Raw genomic sequence first — 17,702 nt, 5'->3', positions numbered from 1 at the left:
AGCACCAAGGAAGATGCATGTATGAAGCAGGTGAAGACCCATTATCCAGCTGGGGAAAATCTGTCAGATCAAAAGTATATTAAATTGTTTCCAAAAAGTGCAGATAGTGGGCACATGTCACATCTCAACAGGAATGCTTTTCCACAGAGTGGGCTTCTGAGATCTTTGGAACTTGCATCAGAAATTCTCCCACAGACTGCAACAATCTACTGGGTGTATAAAGGGTAAGGCAGTCTCTTATAACTTGGTCCTAAGCTTCATAGAGATTTATATGTCAGTAATAACATTTTGGGGATACGGGTAGCGCTGTGGTCTAAACCACTGAGCCTCTTGGGCTCGGCAGTTCGAATCCCCGCAACAGAGTGAGGTCCCATTGCTCGGTCCCAGCTCCTGCCAGCCTAGCAGTTCGAAAGCACACCAGAAAGTGCAAGTAGATAATTAGGTACTGCTTCGGTGGGAAGGTAAATGGTGTTTCCGTGCACTGCTCTGGTTTCGCCATGCTGGCCACATGACCTGGAAAAACTGTCTGTGGACAAACACCGGCTCCCTCGGCCTGTAAAGCGAGATGAGCGCTGCAACTGGACTTAACTGTCAGGGGTCCTTTACCTTTACCTTTTTAATAACACTTTGCATTTCACCCAGTAGCAAACTGGCAGTCAGTGCAAATCCTGAATGCAAGGTGTTATAAGCCAACAGAAATAAAGATTATAAAGTACTAAAACCACAATGGGCACCTGTAACATTCACAATTTCAAATGCATCATTTCCCCATCAGTGCTGCTTAACTACATATTGTTGTTGGCATCCATCTGTCTCAAGAGACAATGGAGGAGTGCACACTTGGGGGTGAAGCCAAACTGCTGGAAGTTTGACCAATATTAGAGAGATGTTTTGTTGCAGCTGGGTCAGATTAAGGCATCCAATTGTGCTACTACAGATGTACCAAGGCGTTTCTTCTTTCTGTGCTCTTCCCGGTGGTCATTCCTCCTCTGGTAACTGCTGTGGATACACGACCTGACTGTCCGTCTCTAGGCACTGTGGTTGCCTGCAAGGGTTTTCCACATGGCAGGGTTAATGTTGCCAGCCTTCATGTTCGCAGACATCTTTGCAAACCAGAATTAGTCTGCCAACAAGCCTAGTGCCTGAAGCCAGGCTCCCCATAGAGCATGTCCTTGGGGGTCCTGTTATCTTCCATTGTGTGGGCATGACCAAGCTCCTGGCAGGTGCAAGTTGCCCATGTCTCACTATCACAAAGCAGTGTGCTCATCTTGGTATTGGACGTTAGCATCACATTCTCTCATATCCTTTTGGAGAGGCAAGCCATTGCCGTAGATGTTTTGCCAATACACTTGTCCAGCTCAGCATCAATGGAAAGGTTGTTGGTTATGGTGGAATCCAGGTAAACAAAAATGTCTACCACCTCTACTACATAGAAATTATTGCTATAAACTGTGTAGATGGATGATTTGCTCAAACCTTCAGATCTAAATGAGACCACATAGACTGAAGCTAGTGCACATTAACACAATACAGAGTTTTAGTGAATGAAGTGAAGGAAAAATTGTCTTTCAATATCACACATTATGATGAAATCTCATGAAAATTCAATAGTAACAAAATCCAAGATAACAATTCACTACACATATGAACATCTGGCTTAATGAAGGTTAATTTACCGATTCTGAGAATTCTGAAACAATGACCAAGATAGAGTTGTGTATTGGTCTTTTATAACAAAACTTCAGAATTTCAGTGACACACAACTTCCATGGGGAGAAAGCATTATGATACTGAATACTGCCTTTTCTTCTCCTGACATGTTCCTACTCTTCTCTTTGCATATATGCAGACCATGTGCACAGAAAGCAGCACAGGAATTGTTTACCAACATTTATACCCAACGGCAACTATGGAGGCAACGTTCAACTCTTCCTTGATGCCTCCCTCTTTCACTTGCAGCTGTTTAAAAAGCTCTGCTGTTGCTGCTTCACAGAAATGACCAGGAGAAAAAGGATGGAAATAGCAGCCCTGTTCCATTTCTGTGGATCAAGGAAGATGACTACATTGAAGCTAAGTGGCCTCGATCCTCAGAAATGGGACAGGGCTGCTCTGAAGATGAATAAGCCTTTACATTACACTAGAAAGAAATGGAGACTATAGGTGATGGCTCACAGGATGAGGTACAAAAAACCAGATCAATCCCCACTAATGCCAGCAAATGATTATCTGAAAAGCTGCTAGTTCATATGCTTGTTTTGGAAATTTTATTCATCTGAGTTCTGTTATAATTATTACTACTACAACATCATCATCATCACTGTGCATGGGTTAAGAGTAACTTAACCAAAGTACAGATCCCTGCCTTGAAGATCTTATGGTCTATAAATTTCCACAGTTGGGAGACCAACACAGAGGAGAAAAGGGAAAGGTGCAGGTAACAAGAAGCAAACATGAGGACTCGTGGTTACAGAGGCCCCCAGTCTTTTTAACATTTACATGAAACCATTGGAAGCTAACCCAATTTGGTTTCTATTGTATTGCACTCATGAGCTCTGCATAATTATTCTCCAGCTTTATTACTACAAGGAGTACTGTACTTCTTCTAGCCTACATCTTCCTTACAAAAGAACTTTGTATTACAGTATCTGCTAGAGATCATCATAAACTTACAACTGTTTTCTGTTTTTCCAAAAAAAAAAGGAGCTCCTTAGGGTGTTTCTTGTCACAGCATGCCTCTGAGACTAACAAGTTCTGATTTCCTCCATTACCATACAAGGATCCAATTCAGAACTCTGTTGTGCCATGCAGTGCTGTAGGCTACTGTATTCTAAATCCCTGGCATTCTTTACCCTGGCAAACCCCAGGCATATCTTGTGTTCAGACTGCATGGTTCAGCTGCTGTGCAGCAGCCAAAGAGGTGTTATTGTAACTAATCCTCAGAACAGTACCTACTAAGAAGCTACAACTCCCCTGAGCCCGATCCACAATGGCTGGGATGTGCTGCAGCTGTGCCAACTAGCTGCAGAAGTCTGATGGGTGTTCTACAGCTGACTGCCTATGGCATCCCCAACCCCTGGTTTGCCTGGGATTTGATAGTCCATCCGCCCCGCCCACTCCCCGTTTTCTCTCAGAAACCCCTAAATTGGAGCAAACATCAATCTCTATCAGTTTTTCTGTGGATTGACATTTGTTCCAATTTAGTGGTAAACAGTGGGTTTTCCTGGGGAAATGGGTGGGATAAATGAAATACCACTTGGACCCGTGTCTAGAAAACACGGGGCAAGTGGAAAACCTCTCAGGCCCATGTTTTCTAGGCACAGGACAAGTGGAATTGTGAACAACCCTGAAGTCCATGGTTATGGGCAGCTGAGCAATGAAATATTGAATGTGTTAACTTAAGAAAGCAAGAGACAGGAAGTGACCTGTTGAGCCCTTAACAGTTTATAGTAATCTGGAAATAAGCATTAGGAGGAGGGGAGAGAAAGAATATTTATGCCATAAAGTTGAAGAAAACCACAAACCGTTATCCCTAAGCAACACTCCACCTCATCCCCACCTCCTTGCAGTAATAAAACTGGTTCAGGCTGACAGCTACTTCCAGTTCTGAACCCTTGGTATATACCAGTGGTTTCCATAGCTAAGTACTATGGAACCCCTGTTTTTCAAAAGCCAAGCCCTCTACTTCTGAAAATTCTGACCACCAGTTGGGAATCACTGGTATACAAAATAATGGGAAAGAAAAGAGGTGTTTTCTATGAGCCCCAAGCAGCAATCCAAGGCTCCAGTTCCATGCTGGGTGGAGCCTAGAATTTAGGTTGGTTTTATTTTTATTTATAAATTTTCACAAATAAAATACAATTGATCAAACATTTTCCAGTATACATTCACTTAAAAAGTTGACTTCCCTCCCACTCTTCCATGGTTTTCTCACAATTATCTTTTGCTGCTACAAAACTAATCTATACCTCTTTTACTTAGCTTTATTCTCAAAGTAACTTTTAGTGCTGATTTACTCCAAACCTGATAGTGTGCTAACATATTTACAATAATTTTCCAGAATTTAGGTTCTGAGGCAACATTGCAATATTTCGTTCTTGGTTGCCATTTATAGCTTCCTTTAGCCAAGTCAGTAGAAAAACTGGAGCTCTCCTAGTAGAATTATCATGAAAGGATACACTAAAATGGCAGTACAAGTCAATGCATAGAAACCTCCCTCCTCAAAAGATAACATAAAAGAAGTGGAATAGAAAGGGGGCTCTCAAGTTTCTCTAATATCAGTACAGTGGCCATCTCTGGACAATGAAGATGAAAACACATAAACAAGCTAAAGATTCAGGTGTAAAGTGTATAAATGTGAATGTATACAAACTGCCTTACCTTTAGTATCTGTGCGGTGCTTAGAACATGTTCTGCACTTTATAAGTGTTAAATACACTATTATATCTTTGCAGGATATAATTTCTTGCAAACATATGGCTAGTAGGGCTCCTCAGATCACCCAGTTTTAAGTTAATTCTCCTTATCTTCACATTGAAATGCCTATTATATGGGCACACGTTTTTAAACTACATCTGCATCCCTCGACAGGTTCCTCCAAAACACTCAAGGCAGCATGCATGCTATTATTTAATTCTTATAACAACCTTAGGCTGAGACAAAGTGGCCTCATTTGCCTGCCACTTTAAGCCACAATTAAGGTTAACTATGATTTGTGCTGGTAAACAGGGCTAAATCACGGCTGCTTTGCTTCTTCTCTGCCATGCCAGCAAGATCTAAGCTATGATTTGTTTTAGAGTTACAACTAAACCTGGCTCCAAACAAATCACAAACAATAACCAAGGTTTGTTGGTCCCATGCATCAGCAGAATGCACTTTCACCTTTAAATCATAGTTAAGATTAATGGCAGATGAAGGTGGTGGACTATATGGAATTGGCAGAAATGACTGGCAGAATCCGAGACCAGGGAGAAGAGTTGGTGGAAGAAGATTGGAAGAAATTTAATGACTATTTGCAGAAATACTGTAAAATTAATGAATGTTAAAATGATGTTGGATTGAAAATAAGTGGTATTGGTAACAAGGTTAATAAGAATATGCAAATATGGATTGATAATGGATGAAAATGCATAGTTATAATAGGTCAAGATATAGAGTTAAGATAAATGAAAGAGGGTAAGGATTTGCTGAATGGATTATGTAAATGGGAACACAAAAAGGGGAGGTGTGAGGAGGTCAAGGAAACAAGCAAATGAACTTAAAGATATTGAAAAATGGATTTTTTATTTTTTCTTAGCTATTTGTTTTTTGAACTGTATTTTTTCCTTCTTTTTTCTTTCTTTTCTTCTATTTTTTTAGTATGTTAATTACTGTTTTAATTTTTTTATTCTGTAAACCTATGTTTTTTGTAAAACGCTAATAAATATCTTATAAAAAAAAATCATAGTTAAGATTATGTGTGCAAACCAGCTCAGTGACTGGGCCCAAACTTCCAAAATTGCCTTTAATTCAGGTTCAATGTTCTGTCCATTGCATTGGCAAACAATACCTTGGTGTCCTTACTATCTCTCTACTACATCTGCAAAGTACCACCACTGCCAGTGCTCTTTGCTCAGCAAGATACAAATACAAGATTGTATCAGAATGAATTATTTTCTCAAGTGTGTCCAGCAGTTGGAAAAATAAATAGATCACAGTGCCAGGATAACCCACTCACAATCAGAAACCAGATTGCTATCAGATACCATGTTTGGACAGAGGGCAGACTGAGAGAAAGATTACTATAGTTATCCTAAAGCAGGGATAGGGATGCTGTTGGCCTACATTATCCCTGACTACTGGCCATGCTAGCTAGGACTGATGTAGGATGGATTCCAACAATATCTGGAGGGCCATAGGCTTCCCATCCATGTTTCAAAGTTTTCAAAACCAAAACAAATATCCATTCAACTATGAAGGGATAAACAGTTGGGAAACAAAGTATACCAAGCTGCCACAAAAAGGGGATTTATGAATAAACAAACAAAAGCATCTTTTATATTATTTGATATGCAGGTGATCTGTTCTGATGTACAAATTTTGTAACCAGAGGCTATGATTGTCAATGGATCATCTTTCCTTCTGTATAGAGTAACTTACAAAAACAATCCTTTAAAAACATGAAGTGCAGGAATCTTGGCATGTTTGAAGTATCAATTATGATGCATGGTGTGAAAGTTTTATGATATGCCAAGTGGCAGTCTAAGCTGGAGAGCATTCACAGTTTGTGAAAGACCACATCAGTTTTGCTGGGCTTCTGATCAACCCTCTCTCTGGACCCAAATTTTCACTTATTGCCTAAGATACCGTTCTAGTTTCATTTTTACTGCAACTGGTATACTTCTTCTTTGAAAGTGTTAAAGAGATGATCATACATTCTTGTAAGTGCTATGTGAAGAAGGAAGACAAGAGGAAAGCTTTGAGTAAGTGCATACCATTTATCTACCTTACATATCTTTTCTTACCCACATCCACCCTGTATTAACAATCCTAAAAAACAAGATTATTCCGCTTCTATAAAGAAAACCAGCACAGCAGTGCTTGATAACCTCTTCAATACAAACACCCCAATGGCTCCCAGCTTCAGATAATTCCAAACCACCAACCTTTCCTTACACAGTCAGCATTAAATAAAAGCCATTTTTCAAACAAAGGAAACTGGTGGATTAAGCAGAACCATTTTTTCCACAACCTAAAAAAACAATGCTTCATGTACAAGAAATCACATAAGCACTTCACAGCTCTTCTTGAACTTCATGATAATGGCATGTTGTATAAAGAATTATTAGCACTTAATTATTCCAGTGGAGTGAGATTCGCATTATAGACTCATTTTAACAAATGGGCAAAAAGTACAGATATAGATAGATAGATAGTGTCAGGGAACTGCCATCGGAAGGACAGGAGGTGCAAAGGCTCCCTCAGGTTGAAAGAGACGGAGCAGCTGAAGAGGGAACCAGTAGGGGGCGAGCAGGAACTTCCAGGGAAAGTGAGTCGGAGGGGTGGCTCAGAGACGTTTCCAGCGAAAACAGTGGAGAGGTCTCAGGACCTCCTATAGGGACACCCACGCCTCGCCGGAAACTGTCACGCAGAGAGTCCAGAAGACGTGTTTCCGTGAAAGAGCTTTTATGTTGGAAACGTTTCCGAAAGCAACCACTTTCGGATTCTACTAGCGATTGACGCAGCCATGCCGGAGGGGCTCCGTCACAGGCAGAGGTTTGAAAACCTGATCAAACTCTGAGGGACTTGCATTTTACGCACAAGCAGCTCATCATCCCACCACAGCAATCCGAAAGTCCCTGAAAGCCAGCTTGTGCAAGCAGCGGCATCATGAGCGACCCAGCCGGAACCGGAGGAGCAGGAGCAGCTGGAGGAGGTCCAAGCCTGGAAGAAAGGTACAGGGCGTTGGAGATCCAGCTGGCCATGCAAACGGCGAGGCTTGAGGAGAGGAGGGCTCAGGATGCAGAAAAGGGAAAGGAGAAAACCACCCCGATAGCCAGAAAGGTGCCAGGATTGGTGCAGAAATTCGGGGGAGATCCCAGAAACTATCATGCCTTTAGAACTGAGATGCAATACGCTCTCAACCTGCAGTATGATGACTTCCCCGACGAGGAATCGCGAGTGGCTTTTGTAATTGGCCATCTCGAAGGGGGGGCGAAGGATTGGGTTCGACCCCTGATGGCAGTGAATAATGAGATACTAAAGGACACGAGGAAGTTTTTTCGTGCCATGGACCTGATGTTTTCCAGTGACATTGAGCAGGGGGTGGTACGAAGGCAGTTAATGGCTTGCAAACAGGGGAGCAGATCTGTCCGTGAGTACTGGACTGAGTTTACTATGCTGATTCATAAATTGGGGTGGGACCTATCGGCGGAACCCATCCAAATGCTTTTTGAAGAGGGGCTTTCTTCGGCCGTTAAAGATGAACTTTCCCGGGGGCCAAGGGCGGAGTCTATGGATCAGCTGACCAAATCCGCGCTGGCCATAGGAGCGCGCCAGGAAGCGAGAGCTTTGGAAAGGCGGGAAGGGAAAGGAGAACGTTGGAGGGAACTGCGCATTCCGGACATTCCAGAGCCACCTTTCCCGCCGGCAGAGCCGATGGAAGTTGGAACAGCGCGGGCGCGCGCAGTTTCAAATCCCAGTGAAGGGCGGAAGAAGGAGGGAAAGAGCGCCAAGAAATGTTATCTCTGCCAACAGCCAGGGCACTTTGCCAGAGTCTGCCCACAAAGAAAGGAATGGCAAGGGATGGCAGGAGCTGTGGGGGAAAGGGAGGAGGAAAACAAGGAGCAAGTAAAAGCCAACGCCTGGCTGCCACCGTCGGGGCACAGCAGCCAGGCCAAAGAGCAGTGAAAGTGCCCACGCCAGAACCACCCAGACCTGCTTTAGTGATAGAAGTGTCACTAGAGCTGCCAAATGGACACCCCCTACAGGTCAAGGCGCTTTTGGATTCAGGCAGCTCCTGTAATTTTATGAGTAAGGAGTTTGCAGCTGAGCACCAGATACAGACCATCCCTTTAAGTAATCCCTTGCAGGTGACCACGATTGATGGCAGAGAGCTGTTGGGAGGAGAAGTTAGCCAACAGACTGTCCCGATGATAATGAGGGTGGCAAGGCACACTGAACGGATAGCGTTTAATGTGGCCACCTTGGGAGGAGCTCCCATCATTTTGGGGATGAGCTGGCTGGCGCTACACGATCCGCTAGTGGGCTGGCATCAGAGGGTGGTCTCCTTTGGGTCAGCGCATTGCCTAGAACACTGCAAGCAGGGGAAGGTTCAGGGCGGAGACAGAGTCACCCTAGCCGGGATGGAAGTAATGGGCAGAGGGAAGGTGCCCCCGCAATACGCAGATCTGAGCAACGTATTCAGCGAAAGGGAAGCAGACAAACTGCCGCCGCATAGACCCTTTGACTGTCAAATCAACCTACTCCCTGGGGCCCAACTCCCAGTGGGCAAGCTGTACGCCATGTCCGACAGGGAGATGCAGGAGCTGAGGGAGTTCATTGACAAAAACCTGAAGCGAGGTTTCATCAGAGAGTCCCGAGCGGTGGGGGGCAGCCCAGTGTTTTTTGTGGACAAAAAAAACACAGATAAGCCGAGACTTGTGTGTGACTTCAGGGCCTTGAATGCAGTGTCGGAACCCCTGGCTTTCCCTATGCCCCGAATTGATGACATTTTGACCAGGGTAAGGAAGGGAAAGATTTTTACAAAGCTGGACCTGCGGGGGGCGTACAATCTGATACGCATAAGGAAGGGAGATGAATGGAAGACCACCATGTTCACCCCTTTGGGAGCCTTTGAATACCTCGTTATGCCCTTCGGTCTACAAGGAGGCTCCGCGTGCTTTCAAGCGTTTATTAACCACGTTCTGGGGCCTTTGCTCTACAAGAACTGTGTGGCCTTTTTAGACGACGTGTTGGTGTATTCGGAGGATGAGGAGCAGCATGTGAGGGACGTTCGAGAAGTGTTGGGCAGGCTGCAAGCCAACCAGCTGTGGGTGAAACTGGAGAAGTGCCAGTTTCATACCAAGGAGGTGGAATTCCTGGGGTACCGCTTGTCAGACAAGGGATTGGCCATGGATCCAGGCAAGGTCCAAGCGGTACTGGAATGGAAGACACCGAAGACCAAGAAGGATGTGCAAAGATTCTTGGGGTTTGGGAACTTTTATCGGAAGTTCATCAAGAACTTTGCCCACTTGACGGCGCCCATCACCGACTGCCTCAGCAGCAAGAAGAAATTTGTTTGGACGGCGGAGGCGGAGCGAGCATTTGAAGAACTGAAAAGGGCTTTCGCCTCGGAAGAACAACTTCTGCATGTGGATTTACGAAAACCCATGAGAGTGGAAACCGATGCGTCCGACCGGGCGGTAGGGGCGGTACTTCTTCAACCGGGGAGGAGTATGTCAGAGTGGAGACCGTGTGCCTTCTTCTCGCGGAAGCTGAATAAATCCGAGAGGAACTACACGGTGTATGACAGGGAACTACTTGCCATTCACGAAGCGTTCCGGAGGTGGAGACATTTATTAATTGGGGCACAACACAAGGTGCAAGTGTGCACCGACCACAAGAATTTAGAGTATTGGAGAACAGCTCGAGTGCTCAACCAACGACAAGTGAGATGGGCACAGGAATTCTCTAAATTCAACTTTGAAATTTGTTATGTGCCAGGTCCAGAAAACGTCAGGGCGGACGCTCTCTCCCGCAAACCAGAGTATTGGGAGGGGGAGGGGGCGATTGAAGAGAGACATGTCATCCCTGAGGACCGCTGGGTGTGTGGGGCGGCGCTGGTGGGGCAACGAGAACTGGTAGAGGAAACGGAAAATGATGAATATGCCCAGGATAAGCTCAGAGGACTCAGGGGGGAGGGCGAGAGCCCCGAAGGTTTTGAGGAAAGAAATGGGGCATTGTATTACAAAGGGGCACTGTATATACCCGAAGGTGAATTGAGGGGGAGAGTACTCAAGCAGTTGCACGATAGCCCCACGGCGGGACATTTTGGGCAACACAAGACCATGTGGTTGGTTACCAGGGAATTCTGGTGGCCCAAGGTGAGGGAAGATGTAAGGGAGTATGTAAGAGGGTGTGACCAATGTCAGCGAGCCAAAGGGGAAAGACGGGCGCCGGCAGGGTTATTAGAACCATTACCCACACCAGAACGGCCTTGGGAAGCGGTATCAATAGATTTTATGACGGATCTGCCGAAGTCCAAGGGGAAAACAGCCATCATGGTAGTAGTAGACCTGTTAACAAAGATGTGCCACTTTGTAGCATGCTCACATGCAGTCACAGCGGAAGAAACAGCGAAGTTGTTTGTAGAACACATCTTTAGGTTGCACGGGGCTCCCTTGAGGGTGATCTCAGACCGCGGCAAACAATTTACTTCCAGGTTCTGGAGGAAGCTCATGAGCTTGCTGCACGTGGAAGTCAATTTTTCAACGGCCCGGCACCCTGAAACCAACGGGCAGGCGGAAAGAGCAAATGGCATTCTTCAACAATATCTGAGGTGTTATGTCAATGACAGAGAGAACGATTGGGTCGAAAAGTTGGCGCTGGCAGAATTTGCCTACAATAATGCGGAGAATGTGTCCACAGGGATGAGCCCCTTTTTGGCTAATTACGGGTGTCACCCCAGGGCATTTCCAGGGGAGGGAGGGGAGAGATGGAGCGTTCCAGCGGCTGAACATTTTGTAGAAGAGATGGAAGCGATCCATCATCAGCTCCAGCTCAACTTAGAAAGGGCCAAGGCACAATATAAGAAGCAGGCAGACAAGAACAGAAGGGAAGGTGAAACCATAAGGGTGGGGGATCAAGTGTGGCTGTCAACCCAAGGGTTGCCGTTCAAAGGGGGTTGTAAGAAATTGAGGCCCAGAAGATTGGGACCCTTTGAGGTCATTCAGCAGGTCAACCCGGTGGCTTTCAAACTCCGGTTACCCAACCACATGAAATTGCACCCAGTGTTCCACAGGTCGTTACTGTCACCATACAGGGGGGGACGTGAAGGGGAGCACGTCAGGGGACCAGCCTTGGAAGAGAGGGAACGCAGCAACCATGTAGCGGAAATCCTCGATTCCAGGTGGAAGGGAAATCAGGTAGAGTATTTGGTGGCGTGGGAAGGGGAACCGGAGTCAGAAAACACCTGGGTGACTGCAGGGGAGGTCAATGACGAGGTTTTAACAGAAACGTTCCACCAAAGATTCCCTAGGAAACCACAGCCGGTAGAAAGGTTTAGGAGGGAGTACTTCGGCACCACCGACGAGGAACAGGAAATGGAAGGATTCACGGAGTCGGAGTTGGAAGAGGGAATAGACTCCGAAGACGAGGAGTATCGAGAGACGAGGGACAGTAGCAGGTGGAGGGAAGTGTTCGAAACTTCGGACGATGAGGAAGGTTCTTTCAGGGGTTTTACTTCCTCCCAGCCCGGAGGGGAGGAGACGGGAGGGGGTGAAGGGGGCCCTGGAGGGGAGGTGGATGTCAGGGAACTGCCATCGGAAGGACAGGAGGTGCAAAGGCTCCCTCAGGTTGAAAGAGACGGAGCAGCTGAAGAGGGAACCAGTAGGGGGCGAGCAGGAACTTCCAGGGAAAGTGAGTCGGAGGGGTGGCTCAGAGACGTTTCCAGCGAAAACAGTGGAGAGGTCTCAGGACCTCCTATAGGGACACCCACGCCTCGCCGGAAACTGTCACGCAGAGAGTCCAGAAGACGTGTTTCCGTGAAAGAGCTTTTATGTTGGAAACGTTTCCGAAAGCAACCACTTTCGGATTCTACTAGCGATTGACGCAGCCATGCCGGAGGGGCTCCGTCACAGGCAGAGGTTTGAAAACCTGATCAAACTCTGAGGGACTTGCATTTTACGCACAAGCAGCTCATCATCCCACCACAGATAGATATTGCTTTTAAAACTCTTCAATAACATAATGTCAACACCTCTTAATTTCCTGATGCAAAATAGTACAAAAATACATAGTTACATATAAAAATAAAATATTACATTAATACAATGTTACTAATATATATAAATCAATATCAATTATTCCTCAATTATTGATTTCAACTTTGCATCTGAACTTCAACCTTTCACAGGAAACAGAAACCACAAGCAAGTATTCTTCTGATTTTATAGACAGTATATTGGAGCTATGGTTACTAAGATTTGATGCTTAAATACACAAGCATCAATAAGTAAGTTTAAACTGCCAAAACACTCTTTGTAAACTACTCTTAAATACACAAGCATCAATAAATAAGTTTAGTCCTTAAAGTGCCAAAGCACTCTTTGTTGTTTGCTGCAACAGCTGCACATACTAACCTTCTGGGATCAAGAACTTCGGATGTTACAATTAATTTATACTTCCTTTCATTCTGAAGACTATCATTCTTCAAAAGCACATATGAAGGTTACATTATGACCTAGGCCTTGGGTGACTTCACAACCGCAGAAGATAGAGAAATGATCCAGACAACAAAATGTTGTGTTATACTTAAAAGACTCTAAGATGCTAGCATACCAATGATGACAACAGGGACTACATAATTATTCAGACTTCAGAATATTATTGCTTTTGAAAGATCCAGCTTTTGAGCACAAGAAGTCCCAATAATATTTTGGAATCGAATGGGATTAAACACACAATGGGCTTGTAGCCAGAAATACTGCTGCAGGAGGTGGAGGACACCAAAGATACCTGATGGGGGCTATCACAAGTCAAGTTAAACATTAAAATAAACGCTTAAATTCTTATCAGTCACCACAGTGCCTTTGCAGTCACTGGTCAGAACATTGTAAGCAACTAATACTTCTTATTGAACTAAGTAAAATAGTGCCTGCCTCTTATGTATTGCTTTGTAAAGAGTGTCTAGATACTGGCTTTTTTTAAAAAAAAAAATTGAAAATACAAGAAGGGCTCAAAAGGGGGTGGGTTTTGCCCTGCAAAACAGTTTATATATTTGCAGAAACAGGATCGAAGAGTACATCATAAACAAATCAGTATTCACAAAGAAATATTTAATCACAGAGTAAGACGTGGGAAATGCACATTGTAACTGCACCACATAGTAGCTGGAGCCCCTGGTAAGTCAGAGGGAGTTGTCCCTGAAAGTAATAGGAAACACACTCACACCAAGCAACAATCAGATTCAATATATGTTTTGCAATATGCAGCAGAGTAACTACATTTCATGTCAACACAGTTTCTCCACATCAAAGGGTAACAAGTAGATTTCTAGGTAGACAGTGTTTTATGCATGCTGTTGAATACATTATGAAACATACAGCACTAATGAAACTGCATTACTGAACATGTATAAAACACTTTAGAGTGTTCAAAGTACTTCAGATACATTATCTCAGAAATCCTTGCAACATCCACATAAGATAGCCTAGTATTAGTCCCATACTGCAGATAAAGATTGAGGCCAAGAGATAGTGACTTTTCCCAGCAAACTTATGACTGAGGTGAGACAAACTGGGCAATTTCTCAACTGGCTTGCTACTCTAACTTCAGGATGAAAACTTTCATCTTCCAGGACTGCAGTTTTTAACCATACATGTAAAACAAGACTGCTAAACTCCAAGTAAGCAGACTACAATATCTTATCTGGTCAAAGTGTTAACAGAAGACTTCAGACCTTTGGGGCATCAGGTTAAGAATGTTCTTTATTTAGAGGCAGATTCCATTATGATGAGAGTCACTTGACAATATTCATTCACTGACTTCTTAGGGAACAGATATTTTAATTTCAGTTATTTGGAAGTTGCAATGTAAATTCACAAGATTGGGGGGGATCTAAAAGCTACTGACCTTACTAATGAAAGCAACAGCATTACTTTGCTTTTGGGGGGCAGGGGGGCACAGCAACAGGTAAATCCTATTCAAGGATAGCCAGGTATACTGATATTGTTTGATAAAAGCATTTTACATCCACACCACCTTTCCTTTTAGCCCATTTTAAAAGTCTGCTTTAAACTTCCCACTTTGCCAGGACTCACAAGTGGGTGAAAACCTGACTTTGTTTGATCAGCAGGAGAGAAAAAGTGCAGAAAAGGACAGGACTCCCAGTTTTACACCAAAGGTGGTTTCTGCAGGCCCAGCTTCAATTACCCCACATCACCTGAAATTCTCTCTTCTACCCAACTGTAAGAAGCCCCGCTATCCTCCTCTGCACCTGCTCTTCCTAGAAAGGAAAAAATCAAAGCACTAGAAGCTGACTTATACCACATAATTTCTACTCTGACTAGCAATGATCTTCTAGGGTCGAAGACACGGGTCTTTCTCATCACTTGATAACTGATTCCACCCAGCACCACCTTTCTATTTTAACAAGAGATGCTGGTAATTGAACCTAGACCTTCTATGAGCAAATAAGCACTACTACTGAACTTTGGATCTCTCCCCAATCCCAAGTCACGAACACATATACAAGACCTGGGTACAGGTTGAAATTAAAAAGTGGGTCTTCGGTCTGGTAAGAGGCTCTGAAAAAGCAAGTCTTCAGTCTGCAAAAGAAAGGGGCTGTCAACATTTCACTCCGAGTCCCCACCCCCACTAATTTTTGACAACTGTTGCAATACTGGCAGGATCTCATTCCTACTGCAAATGTTGCATACACGACCAACTACCAAAGTAATCACAACCAGAAAGTCTGGTACTGTAATATCAAGTGATGGAGGGATGGAGAAGACCACATACCCCCAAGAATACAATTGGTAACTAGCTCAACAATCAAGGAGTCAATGTGTCACTGGAAATGAACTGCCATCATTATCAAGTCCTGGGATTAAGGGAGAGGGGGAAATAAAACTAAGAAAAAACAAAACTTTCCTGCTTTAACATCCTTCCCCTGCACCCTGCCAAGAATCTATTTTGTCCAATTTCAACTACAAAACAACCCTATTCTGCCCAGCTGGTAATGTCTCTGTCAAGCCTCATAAATGAATTTCTCCTGTCTGTCTTGACAACCCTGAACTAGTACTAGCAGTTTAACACACCCATCACGGCCAATTTGAGAGTTATGTTTTAACACCGAAAGTTAAACATACATTGTACTCAGCAAGCCATTTGTGTTTGAACAGCCCAATCCTAAAACCCTACCTCCTCAAAAATAAAGTTAAACGGGGTTTCCTTCCAGGTATGCAAGCACAAAACTGCAACCTTAACCTCCAGAAACAAACCCTATCAAACCTAGTTTGTTAGTCGTGCTGCAACCTCCCCCCCCCCTCGCCCGCCCCACTGCTTTGCTTGCTTTCCTTGCCAGTAGTGGCATTGCGCTCAGCCCTTTCAAAACTAAACCTATACCCACCAAGTCTGACGGTTTCGCTCTGACCCGCAAACGGGGCGAGGTTGGAAAGTCAGCCAGCCCCACTCCTCGAGTGATTTTTGCATTGAAATCCTAAAACACACGCACACACATATACACACACCCCAACTAGCAGAGAGCGTTTCCCCTTTGAACGCGTAGCGGGGCTTGACATCTGAACAGCCATGCTCAGGGCTGCGCTGTCAATCCCCGCGGCGGCGGCGACCCTTCCCTCCTCGGCAGGTCATTCCCCCGGGGGCTGGAAAGGCCGGCAGGGAGAGCCCCATTCGAGGGGTTCCCCAGCTGGGACTAGCCGCCACCATCACGACCAGCCCACCCACCCAGGCTCCGTCAAGCCCTTCGCCTATCGGGCCCGGCGACGGCTGCGCTACTCACAGTCGAGGTGCTTCTTCTTGGGGCCCATGACTTCGTGGGTCGTGGCCTTGCAGACGGCTTTGGCGACAGCCGAGCCGGTGACACTGTGCTGCGCCGCCGTGATCCGGTCCGTGATCGACTGGCCCGACATGTCGACGACAAGGAGGAGGAGGAGGAGGAAGGTGGTGGTGGTCGCGCGGCCTTGAGGCTCTTTTCTTCCAGCTCCCCTTTGGACCCCAAAATGTAGCGGCGGCGGCGACAGGGCGAGGAATTCCCCGGCGCCCAAATCCCCTCAGCAGCAGCGGCGGCAGCCCAGAGAGTAGAAGGAGGAGGGCCGAGAGGGCAACGGGGCGGCAGGGAGGAGGAGGAGGAGGGCCGGCCACCGCCCCACCAAGGAGAAGCCCAGCCCAGTGCACCGGCCTTGTTGGAGCCTCCTCCTCCTGCTGCCGCTGAGGGGTTCAACCGAGGCCAGGCGGACGGAGGCTCCCTCCTTCCCTCAGAGGACTCCGGCTCGCTCTGGCGGGCCCCTCTGCCTCAAACAGATCCTCTCCTTCTCGCCCTTCCGCCTGCCTGCCTGCCTGCCTGCTTGTCCGCCCTCTCAGCTGGGACCCCGTCCCCTTTCTACCTCCTCCTCCTACACCACGCCTCCCTCCTCCTCCTCCTCCTCGCCGATCTCTTTCCCCCTTTCGCGTTCCCACTCCCAGACAAAATGGCGGCGGAGCTGCGGCGGCGTCAGGTGACGGCCACCATGGTTCGCCCGCCTGTCGCGCTTCCCTCCACGCCTCAGCCCTCTCGCTGGCCCTGGGGGGATTCCGCCCGCCAGAATGTGTCGGCGGGCGGGCGGGCGGGCTGGTGGTGCACACACACGCTCCTTGTCTTACAAGCACAAGCACGTACACTCGCAAGTGCACACACGCGCCAGGCTCGCTTCACCATCCATGCCTCACCCTGTCATACACACTCACTCGTCCCATCCCTCACTGTCGCTCCATCTCTCTCACACACACCTGCACACATTCGGTCCATTTCTCCCTCCTAACAGAAGCTCACTCCAGCCCTCTTTTTCTGTCTCTCTCGTACACATTAGCTCCATCACTCTCTCACACACACATTCACTCCAACTCTCACCCAAGCTCATTTCTCTCACACACATAACACATATAGCACACATTCCCTAGACTGGATGGATGGGAGGTTGCCTGCTCTTGATTGGGTTACATTCCCTCTGAAGGAACAGGTATGTCACTTGGGGTTTCTTCTAGATCAGGGGTCTGCAACCTTTAAGACAAAAAGAGCCACTTGGACCCGTTTCTGAAGAGGGAAAAAACTGGGAGCTGCAAAACCATTGCAACATTTAAAACAAATATATCTCCGGAGCCACTATCTGACAGCGGGCGGGAAGGTGACGTCGGGACAGTGAGCGTGACTAACGCACACACCGCCCCCATGCGACATCACAGCAAGTACAGCGCCTGCCACAGTGGGGAGTGTTGGGGCGCACAAT

At 46.1% G+C, this 17,702-nt stretch overlaps 1 protein-coding gene across 2 annotated transcripts in view; it reads right to left on the bottom strand.

Annotated features, from left to right (window-relative positions):
- The window catches only part of LOC114589287 (phosphatidylinositol-binding clathrin assembly protein-like), a 54,140-nt gene extending 37,288 nt beyond the window's left edge, over positions 1-16,852 (bottom strand). For both annotated transcript variants that reach the window (XM_077922514.1, XM_077922515.1), the window contains exon 1: positions 16,220-16,852. In XM_077922514.1, the coding sequence (XP_077778640.1) occupies positions 16,220-16,349 (130 nt within the window). In that variant the 5' untranslated portion in view covers positions 16,350-16,852. The remainder of the gene's footprint in view (positions 1-16,219) is intronic.
- Positions 16,853-17,702: the final 850 nt, after the last annotated feature.

This window comes from Podarcis muralis, chromosome Z, assembly GCF_964188315.1.
Source record: "Podarcis muralis chromosome Z, rPodMur119.hap1.1, whole genome shotgun sequence".
NCBI classification, from domain to species: Eukaryota; Metazoa; Chordata; class Lepidosauria; order Squamata; family Lacertidae; genus Podarcis; species Podarcis muralis.
The sequence above is the reverse complement of the archived record's forward strand: the minus strand, read 5'-3'. Positions and strand labels throughout refer to the sequence as shown.